The 11,336-nt window shown below is 50.6% G+C and overlaps 1 protein-coding gene across 1 annotated transcript in view; it reads left to right on the top strand.

Annotated features, from left to right (window-relative positions):
- The window catches only part of FBN3 (fibrillin 3), a 272,873-nt gene that overhangs the window by 215,973 nt on the left and 45,564 nt on the right, over positions 1 to 11,336 (top strand). The window contains 4 exon segments of the mRNA XM_034754983.1: positions 311 to 324; positions 1,064 to 1,092; positions 4,474 to 4,599; positions 6,353 to 6,478. Of these exon segments, the coding sequence (XP_034610874.1) occupies positions 311 to 324; positions 1,064 to 1,092; positions 4,474 to 4,599; positions 6,353 to 6,478 (295 nt within the window).

Here is an 11,336-nt window from a genome sequence, read left to right as displayed (position 1 = left end):
GCAGAACTGAATACTTGGAAGGGGGGGGGCGATGGGTCGGGAGTTCTGGGGGGGGGCGTCAGGAGAGGGGGAGTGGTTGGATGGGGTGTGGGAGTCCCGGGGGTCTGTCTGGGGGTGGGGGTGTGGATAAGGGTTGGGGCAGTCAGGGGACAGGGGGTAGGGTCCTAGGGGGGCAGTTAGGGTGGGGGGAGGTTCTCAGGAGGGGACAGTCAGGGGACAAGAGGCAGGGAGGCTTAGGTAGGGGGTGGAGTCCTGGGGGGCAGTTAGGGGCAGGGGTCCTAGGAGGGGGCAGTCATGGGACAAGGAGAAGGGGGAGGGTTGGAGGTTCTGAGGGGGGCGGGAAGTGGGAGAGAGTGGAAGGGGTGGGGCTAGGGCAGGACAGGGGCGGGGCTCCTCCCGTCCTCTTTTTTGCTTGCTGAAATATGGTAACCCTAGACTAAGGGCATCACCGTGTGGCTGCGTATGCACGTGGACGCTGCTTACAGAGATCCCTGGGGTTTTGTGTGTGCCCCGTGCTGGCTCAGCTTCGCTCAGCTCGATTCTATTCTTATCCCTCCCTCATCACCAGAGTATCTAAGCACCATCCACGACATCATTAAGTGACGAGACTCACATGTCCCATGTGGTTCCTTCTCGCTCTCTTCCTCTCCCCAGGGTAGAATCGTGCGTGCAGTGCAGTCTCTGTTTTGGTAGGGTTATTTTTTATCAATTACCCGGCTGCTCTGCGCTCTCTCAGAGGCCAGTCAGAAGATACACCTGGCACTTGTTGCAGGAGGCGGAGAGGTGTGGGCTGGTCCTTGGTTCCTGGGGGTGTTCCACACACCCAGCATGGCCCGGGATGTCTGCATGGTTCTGTCTCCCAAAGATGAGCTTTACCCTGAGGGTAGAGTTCCACTGGGCAGGAGGAGGGCGCTCGCCCATGGCCCTCATCTCGGAGCATTCTGAGAGCTTTGAGTTATGCTGAATGCCTGACAGGGTCAGCTGGAGCCTGACACTTGAGCTGGGGTCTTTCCCTCACATGTGTGTCACCCCCAGTAGCAAAGAAGCCAAGTTCCGCTCTCAGAGAGAGGCCAGCCACTCTGGTATTGGTAGGCTGGAGAGGGGTCAGAGAAGAGCCATGAGAATGATCAAAGGACTGAAAATTCAGCCTTCTAGTGAGAGACTCAAGGAGCTCCATCTATTTAGCTTAGCAAAGAGAAGGCAAGGGGTGAGCTGATTACACTCTATAAGTATCTACATGGGGAACAAATATTTGACAAATGAGCTCTTCAGTCTGGCAGGGAAAGCTCTAACACGAGCCAAGGGCTGGAAGTTGAAGCTAGAAAAATTCAGACTCGAAAGAAGGTGTACGTTTTTAACAGTGAGAGCAATTAACCCTTGGAACAGTTTACCAGGGGTCGTGGTGAGTTCTCCATCGCTGGCAATTTCTACACTAAGAGGGGTTGGTTTGCTCAAAGCTCTGCTGTAGGAGTTCACATGGATTCATCCCATCCTCGGCACCGTGATGTTATGCTCAGAGGCACCCTGGAATAGCAGTCCAAAACCACACAAAAAATGAAGCAGGACACCCAGGGAGGTTGTCAGTCAAAACATGTAATAACGTGAACCCATTGGGTCAGCAATAGTCCAAACAAACATGGTAACAGTGGGAACAGCAGAGTGGGCCTGTAGGACATGTAGCAGCAGAGTGTGTGTATGTGTGTGGGCCCCACACTACAAGAAGGATGTGGAAAAATTGGAAAGAGTCCAGCGGAGGGCAACAAAAATGATCAGGGGGCTGGAGCACATGACTTATAAGGAGAGGCTGAGGGAACTGGGATTGTTTAGTCTGCAGACGAGAAGATTGAGGGGGGATTTGATAGCTGCTTTCAACTACCTGAAAGGGGGTTCCAAAGAGGATGGATCTAGACTGTTCTCAGTGATACCAGACGAGAGAATAAGGAGTCTCGAGTTGCAGTCGGGGAGGTTTAGGTTGGATATTAGGAAAAACTTTTTCACTAGGAGGGTGGTGAAGCACTGGAATGGGTTCCCTAGGGAAGTGGTGGAATCTCCTTCCTTAGAGGTTTTTAAGGTCAGGCTTGACAAAGCTCTGGCTGGGATGATTTAGTTGGGAATTGGTCCTGCTTTGAGCAGGGGGTTGGACTAGATGACCTCCTGAGGTCCCTTCCAACCCTGATATTCTATGAATCTATGTGCACACATCCACACACATGCACACACACTCACCCACATGCGTGCACACACACACACAGCCGTAAACAGGAACAGGAACCCTGAATTCAGGGTGCAGGAACCAGGAGACAGAACAGTAATGGAGCAGGTAGGCAGCACCACACACCAGTCGCCACAACTGTGTTATAGAGGAGGTCACAAAGGTCCCTTCTGCCTTGGAAAGTAAGAGTCACGCTGCAGGATCCCCAGGTCTGAGTGATGATGCATAGAAAGGGAAGGCCCTGGCGGGACCCAGACTCAGTGAGACACAATAAAGATGGAGCCCCCCAGTGTGACAGTTGCCATCAGCATAGACGAGAACCGAAGGCTCCCACAGGCAGGACCAGGGCGTGGCCAGGCCAGTACTGCATAAGAGAGCGCAGTGCTCCTGCAGTCGCTGGCACAAAGGGCACAGAGCCCTGACAGCTAAACTCCTAGCACTCGCTCCCGCCCGCCAGTGGCACCGATTGTCCTTTGCAGAGGGTGTGGAGCACTGCAGAAGAGAGGCTGAGAGATGAGGTCTGGATTCCAGGGGAGAGAAAGGAAGATGCTCCTCTGGATGTGCTGTCAAGGTCTAGGATCTTGCGACCTATCCTGGTGCTGCTCTGTAGCATTTGAAGGATGGAGTCCCTAGCCCCAGGGCTGGCTTTAGGCCAATTCAGCCGATTCCCTTGAATCGGGCCCTGCGCCTAAGAGGGCCCCGCGCCCTTGCCGCTGCCGGTACACTGTACTGGGGTGGCCGGCTTCCCCATGGGGCAATTTAAAGGGCCTGGGGCTCCCAGCAGGGGCTGGAGCCCCAGGCCCTTTAAATTGCCACCAGAGCCCCACTTCTGGAGCCCTGGGCTGCGGGGCTCTGGGGGCTATTTACAAAGTCTGGGGCTCCCCTTGCTTCTACCACCCCGACCCTTTAACTAGCCGCTGGACCCCGCCACTTCCCCAGGGCTCCCTCGGCTATTTAAAGGGCAGTAGAAGCAGGGGAGCCCCGGGCCCTTTAAATAGCCCCTAGAGCCCTGGGGTAGTGGGGGGCTCTGGCGGCTATTTAAAGGGCTGGTGCGGTAGAAGCAGGGGAGCCCCTGCCCTGCCCGCAGCCAGCCCCTGCTGCACCCCCTGCCTGCACCAGCCCCAAACCCCACACCCCCTGCCCTGCCCACAGCCAGCCCCTGTCTCCAGCCAGCCGCACACCCCCTGCCCGCAGCCAGCCCCTGCTGCACCCCCTGCCCGCACCAGCCCCGCACCCCCTGCCCTGCCCTGCCCGTACCAGCCCCTGTCTCCAGCCAGCCCCGCACGCCCTGCCCTGCCCGCAGCCAACCCTGCACCCCTTGCCCTGCCTCCAGCCAGACCCTACCTCCAGTCAGACCCTGACCTGCCCCTGCCCTGCCTCCAGCCAGCAATGTATGTAATATATTATTTTATTATTATTTATATAATTATGGAAAGTAAATAATACATGGAAGAAATGAAGCGGGTTTTTTTACATGTTTTTTTTTTAGTCATCCCTGCCGGGGCCCCGCCGAAAATGTTCAAATTGGGCCCCGCACTTCCTAAAGCCGGCCCTGCCTAGCCCTGGCGGTTCAGGCGAGAGCAGATGTTATCCCTGTCGGGTCTCCCCCCAGGCCTTGGTGCCGAGCTCTTCTGGCTCTGGGACAGGACTGAACGGAGCAAGGGGAAGACCCATTGATTTTCCAGTCTCCAAGAAGCCCAGAGTGTAGAAGCAGAGACCAAGTTGCCGAAGTTGTGTGAGCAGCTGTGCCCGGCAGCTGGGCAGAGGGCTCCTGGTCCGGGACTTGATGAGCCAACGGTGGAATCACTGGTCATTTCAGCATGACCAAGTGGCATTTCCTGGGTTGTCAGTTCAGCTTCCCCTCCCAGCTGCTCTCCCAGGCTGGAGCCAGCCCCAGGGGCACTAGCAGGAGTCAGTGCAGGGGAGGGGCAAAGTCATGGACTCATTTGGGATTCTTTCCAAACTTGCCCAGCCAGTACAGGTTCCGTCAGCGACCTCTGTTTCGCCTCCGGCCAGAGCAGAACAGCCCAGGCCCTGCCTCCACCAAGGGAGGAAAGGGAAAGCCAGTCTTTGTAGCCTACAGCCACTTCCTGCCAAGGCCATGGAGAGTGATCCTCCTCCCTCATTGTAAATATTCATAGCTGGACCTGGGACCCCCAGTGCTACAGCAAGGAGCGGGGGACAGACGTCATGACCCTGACTCTCTCCTCCCCCAGTCCTCCGCCCCTCTGGTCGCTGACGGGATGTTGTTCTCTGTGCAGATATTGACGAGTGCAGTGAGATTCCTGCTATCTGCACCAATGGCGTCTGCATCAACCAGATTGGCTCCTTCCGGTGCGAGTGCCCCATCGGTTTCAGCTACAACAACATTCTGCTTATCTGCGAAGGTAACGGGCTGGGGCTGCAGGGCTGGCTGCCCCCAGGGCTCATAGTCAGGCTGGCAGAGCAGACAGTGACAGGCCCTCAGCATGGCACATCACTGTGGTACTAATGAGGAGCAAGAGACCAGCTCTGCACACCATGCCCCGGGCTCTGACACAGGTTTGAGCCCAGAGCCCCTCTTCTGTCCAACACAAATCAATCTGACGCTGGTCAGCAAGGACTCAGGTCCCAGGACCCTGCTCAGAGCCCAAGTCCCGCTGTGATTCAGGTCCAAGCCTGTCATTCTGCAGTGTGGACACAGGTCAAGCCACAGACCTGAGTCAGGAGGTCTGTGTAGTGCTGTATGGGCACATTAGCACTGCTGTGAGACCTGCGTCCAGCACTGTAAGCCATGTTTGCAATGCAGTGTGGACGCTCAGGCATGAGCTTGGAAAGCCCACGTCTCAGAGCCCTGGGCTGGGAGTGCAGTGTAGACAGTGCCTTGTGGGTGATCATCAGGGAAGGCCAAACTCTCCAAACAGAGCTATTTCCACCCAAAACATGGTCTTTTAAAGGCGTTTTAAAAGTTGTTGTTTTGCCAGGCCATGTCCACACTGCAGGGACTATAAGCGGCACAGCTAGGGTGCCATAGCTGTGCCAACATAACCCCATAGCGTAGATGCAGCCTACAGGGGATTTCTGCCACTGTGGAAATGCTGCCTCCCTGAGTGACAGTAGCTGGATTGAAGGAAGCATTCTTCCATCCGCATCGCCGCGGCCTCCCCTGAGCACCGGAGTATGTCAACCGGAGTTTTAAGTGTAGACTTGACAACAGAGTGTGTTCTTGGCAGCTTTCATTTTTCACTTCCCATTTTTGAGATAAGACATTTATGAAAATGATGTTTTGAAATAGCTTTTGGTTTAAATCCAACCCAAAACACATTTCTTATTTCAAACCCCAGCAACTATCCAAATAAACGGTAAACGGCACATTTTGATTGAAACATTTTTGAGAAAATGAAATCAAAACAATTTTGCCATTTTAAAAAAATCTCTCTGTGTCTGGCACACCCTGCACGGTCAGTCAGTGGTTTGGCCGTTCTGGTTCTCCCACAGTGACGTGGTGACGCCAGGGTCTGGCACACCCTGCACGGTCAGTCAGTGGTTTGCTGCTCCGGTTCTCCCACAGCGACGTGGTGACGCCAGGGTCTCGCACACCCTGCACAGTCAGTCAGTGGTTTGGCTGTTCTGGTTCTCCCACAGCGACGTGGTGATGCCAGGGTCTGGCACACCCTGCACGGTCAGTCAGTGGTTTGGCCATTCTGGTTTTCCCACAGCGACGTGGTGATGCCAGGGTCTGGCACACCCTGCACGGTCAGTCAGTGGTTTGGCCGTTCTGGTTTTCCCACAGTGACGTGGTGATGCCAGGGTCTGGCACACCCTGCATGGTCAGTCAGTGGTTTGCTGCTCCGGTTCTCCCACAGTGACATGGTGAGGCCAGGGTCTGGCACACCCTGCACGGTCAGTCAGTGGTTTGGCCGTTCTGGTTTTCCCACAGTGACGTGGTGACGCTAGGGTCTGGCACATCCTGCACGGTCAGTCAGTGGTTTGGCTGCTCCAGTTCTCCCACAGCGACGTGGTGATGCCAGGGTCTGGCACACCCTGCACGGTCAGCCTGAGAGGTTTGGCTGCTCCAGTTCTCCCACAGTGTCATAGTGACTGACACCAGGGTCTCGCACACCCTGGGCCAGCAGTGTCAGTGTTTCTTTCTCTGTGCAGACATTGATGAATGCAGCAGCGGGGAGAACCTTTGCCAGCGCAATGCTGATTGCATCAACATCCCGGGCAGTTACAGGTGCGAATGCTCAACCGGATACAAGCTGTCACCTAGCGGAGCCTGTGTGGGTAAGATGGGCACTGTTGACTACCTATAGCAGAGGCAATGCTCAAGTGGGGCACAGAGCCGCCATCAGGAAGCAGCGTGGACTGCTAGTGATGTGCACTAGCACACTTCACCTCGTCTCTTTGTCTAGGAAGGGTTTCCATTGCCGAGGCTTGTACTGTGGGATGGCAGGAATGGAACTGGGAGGCTATCATTGTTCTCATCACAGTCATGGTTTTGGAAGGAGACTCGGGTTCTTTTACAAGTCTCGTGCCTGTGACCTGCTCCACACTCAGAGGATCCATGGGGGCTCCACACTCAGAGGATCCATGGGGGCTCCACACTCAGAGGGACACAGAGGTCTGGGGTCAGCGCAGAAATGCTACATCCGTTCAGTAGCTAACGGGCACATCAGAAAATTGAGTGGGTACATGGGATAATCCCGGAGGGAATTAAATACTCCCGTCCCCTCTAGGTTAGGGGTGGGTGCATGGGGGAGGCAAGTATGGGGGCAGCTTACACTGCCATTGCCTGCACCTTTCCTTGTCCCTGGGCTGTGGAGAAGCAGACAAGCTCACTTCCTAGGTCTGGATTATTATAGTAGCACCATGAAGATTATGGTTGAGACTGGCTTGCTGTTTGACAGCTGATTTTTTCTAAATGCTCTAAAATCCACATGTTGAGTCAGATTGTCTTGAAAATTGCTGTATCTCCTGGGGGTCTGGGATAAGGTTACTGGTCCAGACTTGAGGTTGTTTGAGCAAGGGGTTCCTGAGTTACAGCCCCCCTAAAAATCAGATGCCATCAAAATTTTACAGTTCTTACTTCTTCTTTTTTTGCACAAACCTGAGGCTCACACTTTGGCTCTGGTCGTCCCCAAGCAGATCTCATCTGCCCCGGTTTAATTTCAGCCAGTGTCTGGCACCCACTGGGCCTTGGAGGAAGCAATATTTTAAAAGTAATTCTGACTAAAAGTTGGATCTCTAGTCCAGCTCAAGCCAAGCTGAGAAGACAGGCAAAGTCATTTGTGCAGATGCATTAGGACAGGGGCTCTATTGCAAGCCAGTGTTTGCAGGCAGCCAGGTGATTCAGGGTGGCATACTGTGGCATTTAACCTGAACAGCACCCAAGTACTGTGAATTCAAGTCCTGCTCTTCACAGCTTTCTGAGAAATAAATGTGTGTGTCGCATGTTCTGCCTGTATTCTGCAGGGGCTCCTGCTGGAAGGTTTGCCTTGAGAGAAAAACTTCTGGTTTAACACCTCACATGGCAAAATGCTCTAAATACACATACAGACTCAGATTGTACTTTAAAAGTATCATCAAGAAAAATAATATTAATTATTATTATTAGATGGAAGATGAAGGACTCTAGGAAGCAGTAGCATTAGGGTAAAGCGATCATGCTGCATGCTCCTCCCCCCTCGTTCCTGAGCAATGGGACTGATTGTGATCAAAGAAGAGCAAGTATATGAGATTCTCCTCAATGGCAGCATGATGGAAGGGCTTGCTGAGCACCAGGATACGCACCCATGACAGAGAGCCCTATTCGAAGGACAGTCGATGCCAACTAATGTGGCACCAGGATACTGTCCTTGGTCAAAAGACTAACTCATATTTATCATAAAAATAAACACAGAGAACAAGTTTCAGTGTTCTACAATCATTCATCCAGTCACAGCAACCAAGGCATCCCACCTGTCATTTTCACCCTTCAAAGTGCTTTACTTCCTTGGAAAGAGGTCCAAAGGAAATGCCAGACAATAGGAAACATTGAATTACACGGCCCTTTTTAGAACAGTCATAGCAAACCTTAAATGATCTCCCCCCCCCCAACAAACTGCTATAAAAAAATCAAGCAGTACACAGACTATAACAAACATTTTCAGTGAGACTCTAACACAGAAGACAGAAGTTTGATAGGTCTTTTTACTGCTTTTAAAATTGAAATCCTGCTGCAACATTAACTAAAGTGGTGCCATCCCTCCCCCTAACATCATTTCATCACAGCAGGCCCCAGGAAAGGGTTAATGGTTCAAGTGGGGGGGGAGGGTCATTTGGACAAGGAGATCCTCAAACACAGCCCCTCTGATAAGGAGTCAAGTATCGGGGAGCCGGGGAGCCGTGTTAGTCTGTATCCACAAAAATAACAAGGAGTCCAGTGGCACCTTAAAGAGTAACAGATTTATTTGGGCATAAGCTTTCATGGGTAAAATATCTCATCTGAAGAAGTAGGTTTTTTACCCATGAAAGCTTATGCCCAAATAAATCTGTTAGTCTTTAAGGTGCCACCGGACTCCACGTTGTTTTTCTGATAGGAGCTGATTTTCATATTCAGATTGCTCTCAAGCCCCCATGCCTAGCAAGATAGTCTTGAAAACTGATATTCCACTGCAGGGCCAGGCTAGACTTTTGGAGAGGGTGGGAGAAGAACGCCCATTAGGATGAATTGTGCTACTGGGTCAGGATGTATTCCTCTCGATGGGGCAGTCTCATTCCGATGAGGGCTGATGGAAAGCCGATTGGGGCAGAGGAGCACACTGTTCAGATCCCTTAGGAGAGGATTTGTTAAATGGGATTCTCTATATCAGGGATAGTCAATTATTTTTAGTCAAGATCCAGATTTCTTGGTCAAGGTATAGTCAAGGTCCAGACGCCAGAAAAAATAATAAAAAAATAACAATAATGATGATAATAAGTTGTGAATAAAAAGACTTTGGGGTCCATTTAAAAGCATCTGGTGGTCCAGATTTGGCCCACAATCTGCATATTGACTACCCCTGCTCTATATGCTAGTGAAGAGGAGAGGATAGAATGTGATAAAGTACAGGTAGGATCTGAAGAGAAACAGGCAAACAAAAAAGAGTCCCATTCAATTACATCACATGAAGCCAGACAACTAAACATTGACAGATTGTATAGGAGTGTTTGTATACAAATACTAGAAGTGTTATACTAAGATGGGTGAACTTGAGCACCTGGTATTAAATGAGGCTGTTGGCCTACAAAAACTGGTGGAACGATGATAATTGATGATAATCAATGGGACACAGTAATTCCAGGGTACAAAATCTATCGGAATAACAGAGTAGGTCATGCTGTTGGGGGAGGGGCACTATAGGTGAAAGAAAGCACAGAGTCAATATAGTAAAAATCTTAAATGAATCAAACTGTACCATAGAATCTCTCTGGATAGACGTTCCCTGCTTGACATTCCCTACTTCCACAATAATAAGAACATAGCAGCAGGGATGTACTACCGACCACCTGACCAGGATGGTGATGGTGAGTGTGAAATGCTTCAGGAGATTAGAGAGGCTATAAAAATAGAAAACTCAATAATACTGTGGGATTTCAACTATCTTCATATTGACTGGTACATGTCACCTCAGGATGGGGTGCTGAGATAAAGTTTCTAAACACTATTAATGACTGTTGCTTGGAGCAGTTAGTCCTGGAACTCACCAGAGGAGAGGCAATTCTTGATTTAGTCCAAAGTGGAGCACAGGATCTGGTCCAAGAGGTGAATATAGCTGAACCGCTCAGTAATAGTGACCATAATGTAATTTAACGTCCTTGTGGAAAGGAGAACTACACAACAATGAGGAGGCCAGTTAAACAGAAACGAAAAGGAACAGTCACAAGAGTGCAATGCCTGCAAGCTGCATGGAAACTCTTTAAAAACACCATAATAGGGGCTCAACTAAATGTACACCCCAAATTAAAAAAAGAACAGTAAGAAGACCAAAATATGCCACCATGGCTAAACAATAGAGTAAAAGAGACAGTTAGAGGTATCCTTTAAAAATCACATGATTTAAAAATTGGAATTCAAATTCTACAGAGGAAAATAGAAAGGAGCATAAACTCTTGCAAGTCAAGTGTAGCAGTATAATCAGGCAGGCCAAAAAAGAATTTGAGGAGCAACTAGCAAAAGACACAAAAACGAATAGCAAATTTTTGTGTAAGTACATCAGAACCGGGAAGCCTATCATACAATCAGTGGGGCCACTGGACAATCAAGGTCTAAGGGATCACTCAAGTAAGACAAGGCCATTCAGGAGAACCTAAATGAATTCTTTGCATTGGTCTTCACTGCAGAGGTTGTGAGAGAGATTCCCACACCTGAGCCATTTGTTTTAGGTGACAAGTCTGAGGAACTGTCCCAGATTGAGGTGTCAATGGAGGAGGTTTTGGAACAAATTGATCAATTGAACAGTAATGAGTCCCCAGGATCAGATGGTCACTCAGGAGTTCTGAAGGAACTCAGATATAAAACTGCAGTATTACTAGCTGTGGTATGTAACCTATTGCTGAAGCATGCCTCTTTATCACATGACTGGCGGGAAGCTAATGTGACGCCTATTTTTGAAAAGGGCTCCAGAGGCAATCCTGGCAATTACAGGCTGGGAAGCCTAACTTCAGTACCAGGCAAATTGGTTGAAACTGTAGTAAAGAACAGATTTATCAGACACACACAATATGTTGGGGAAGAGTGAAGACGGGCCAATGGCTAGTAGCCCAGATGGTCAGGGATGCAGCCCCATGCTGCTCTGGGTGTCCCTAAACCTCTGACTGCCAGAAGCTGGGACTGCATGATGGGTTAGATCACTTGATAATTGCCATGTTCTGTTCATTCCCTCTGGAGCACCAGGCACTGGCCACTGCCAGAAGACAGGATACTGGGCTAGATGGACCTTTGGTCGGACACATTATGGCCATTCTTATGTTCTAATTTCATACCTCTGCAGTCCATGAATCAGGGCCCCTAAAATCATGTGATTGGCTAAAAAAAAATCAGAAGATTTCAAAAAATAATAAATTCTGGGTCCTTTTTCTTTGCCTCTGTGTTCTGAGCAGTTAGAGGCCTTGCTCAAGGGGT

This window comes from Trachemys scripta, chromosome 22 (genome assembly GCF_013100865.1).
Source record: "Trachemys scripta elegans isolate TJP31775 chromosome 22, CAS_Tse_1.0, whole genome shotgun sequence".
Lineage (NCBI taxonomy): Eukaryota > Metazoa > Chordata > Testudines > Emydidae > Trachemys > Trachemys scripta.
Note: the sequence above shows the minus strand (reverse complement) of the source record. Positions and strands in the feature narration are given on the sequence as shown.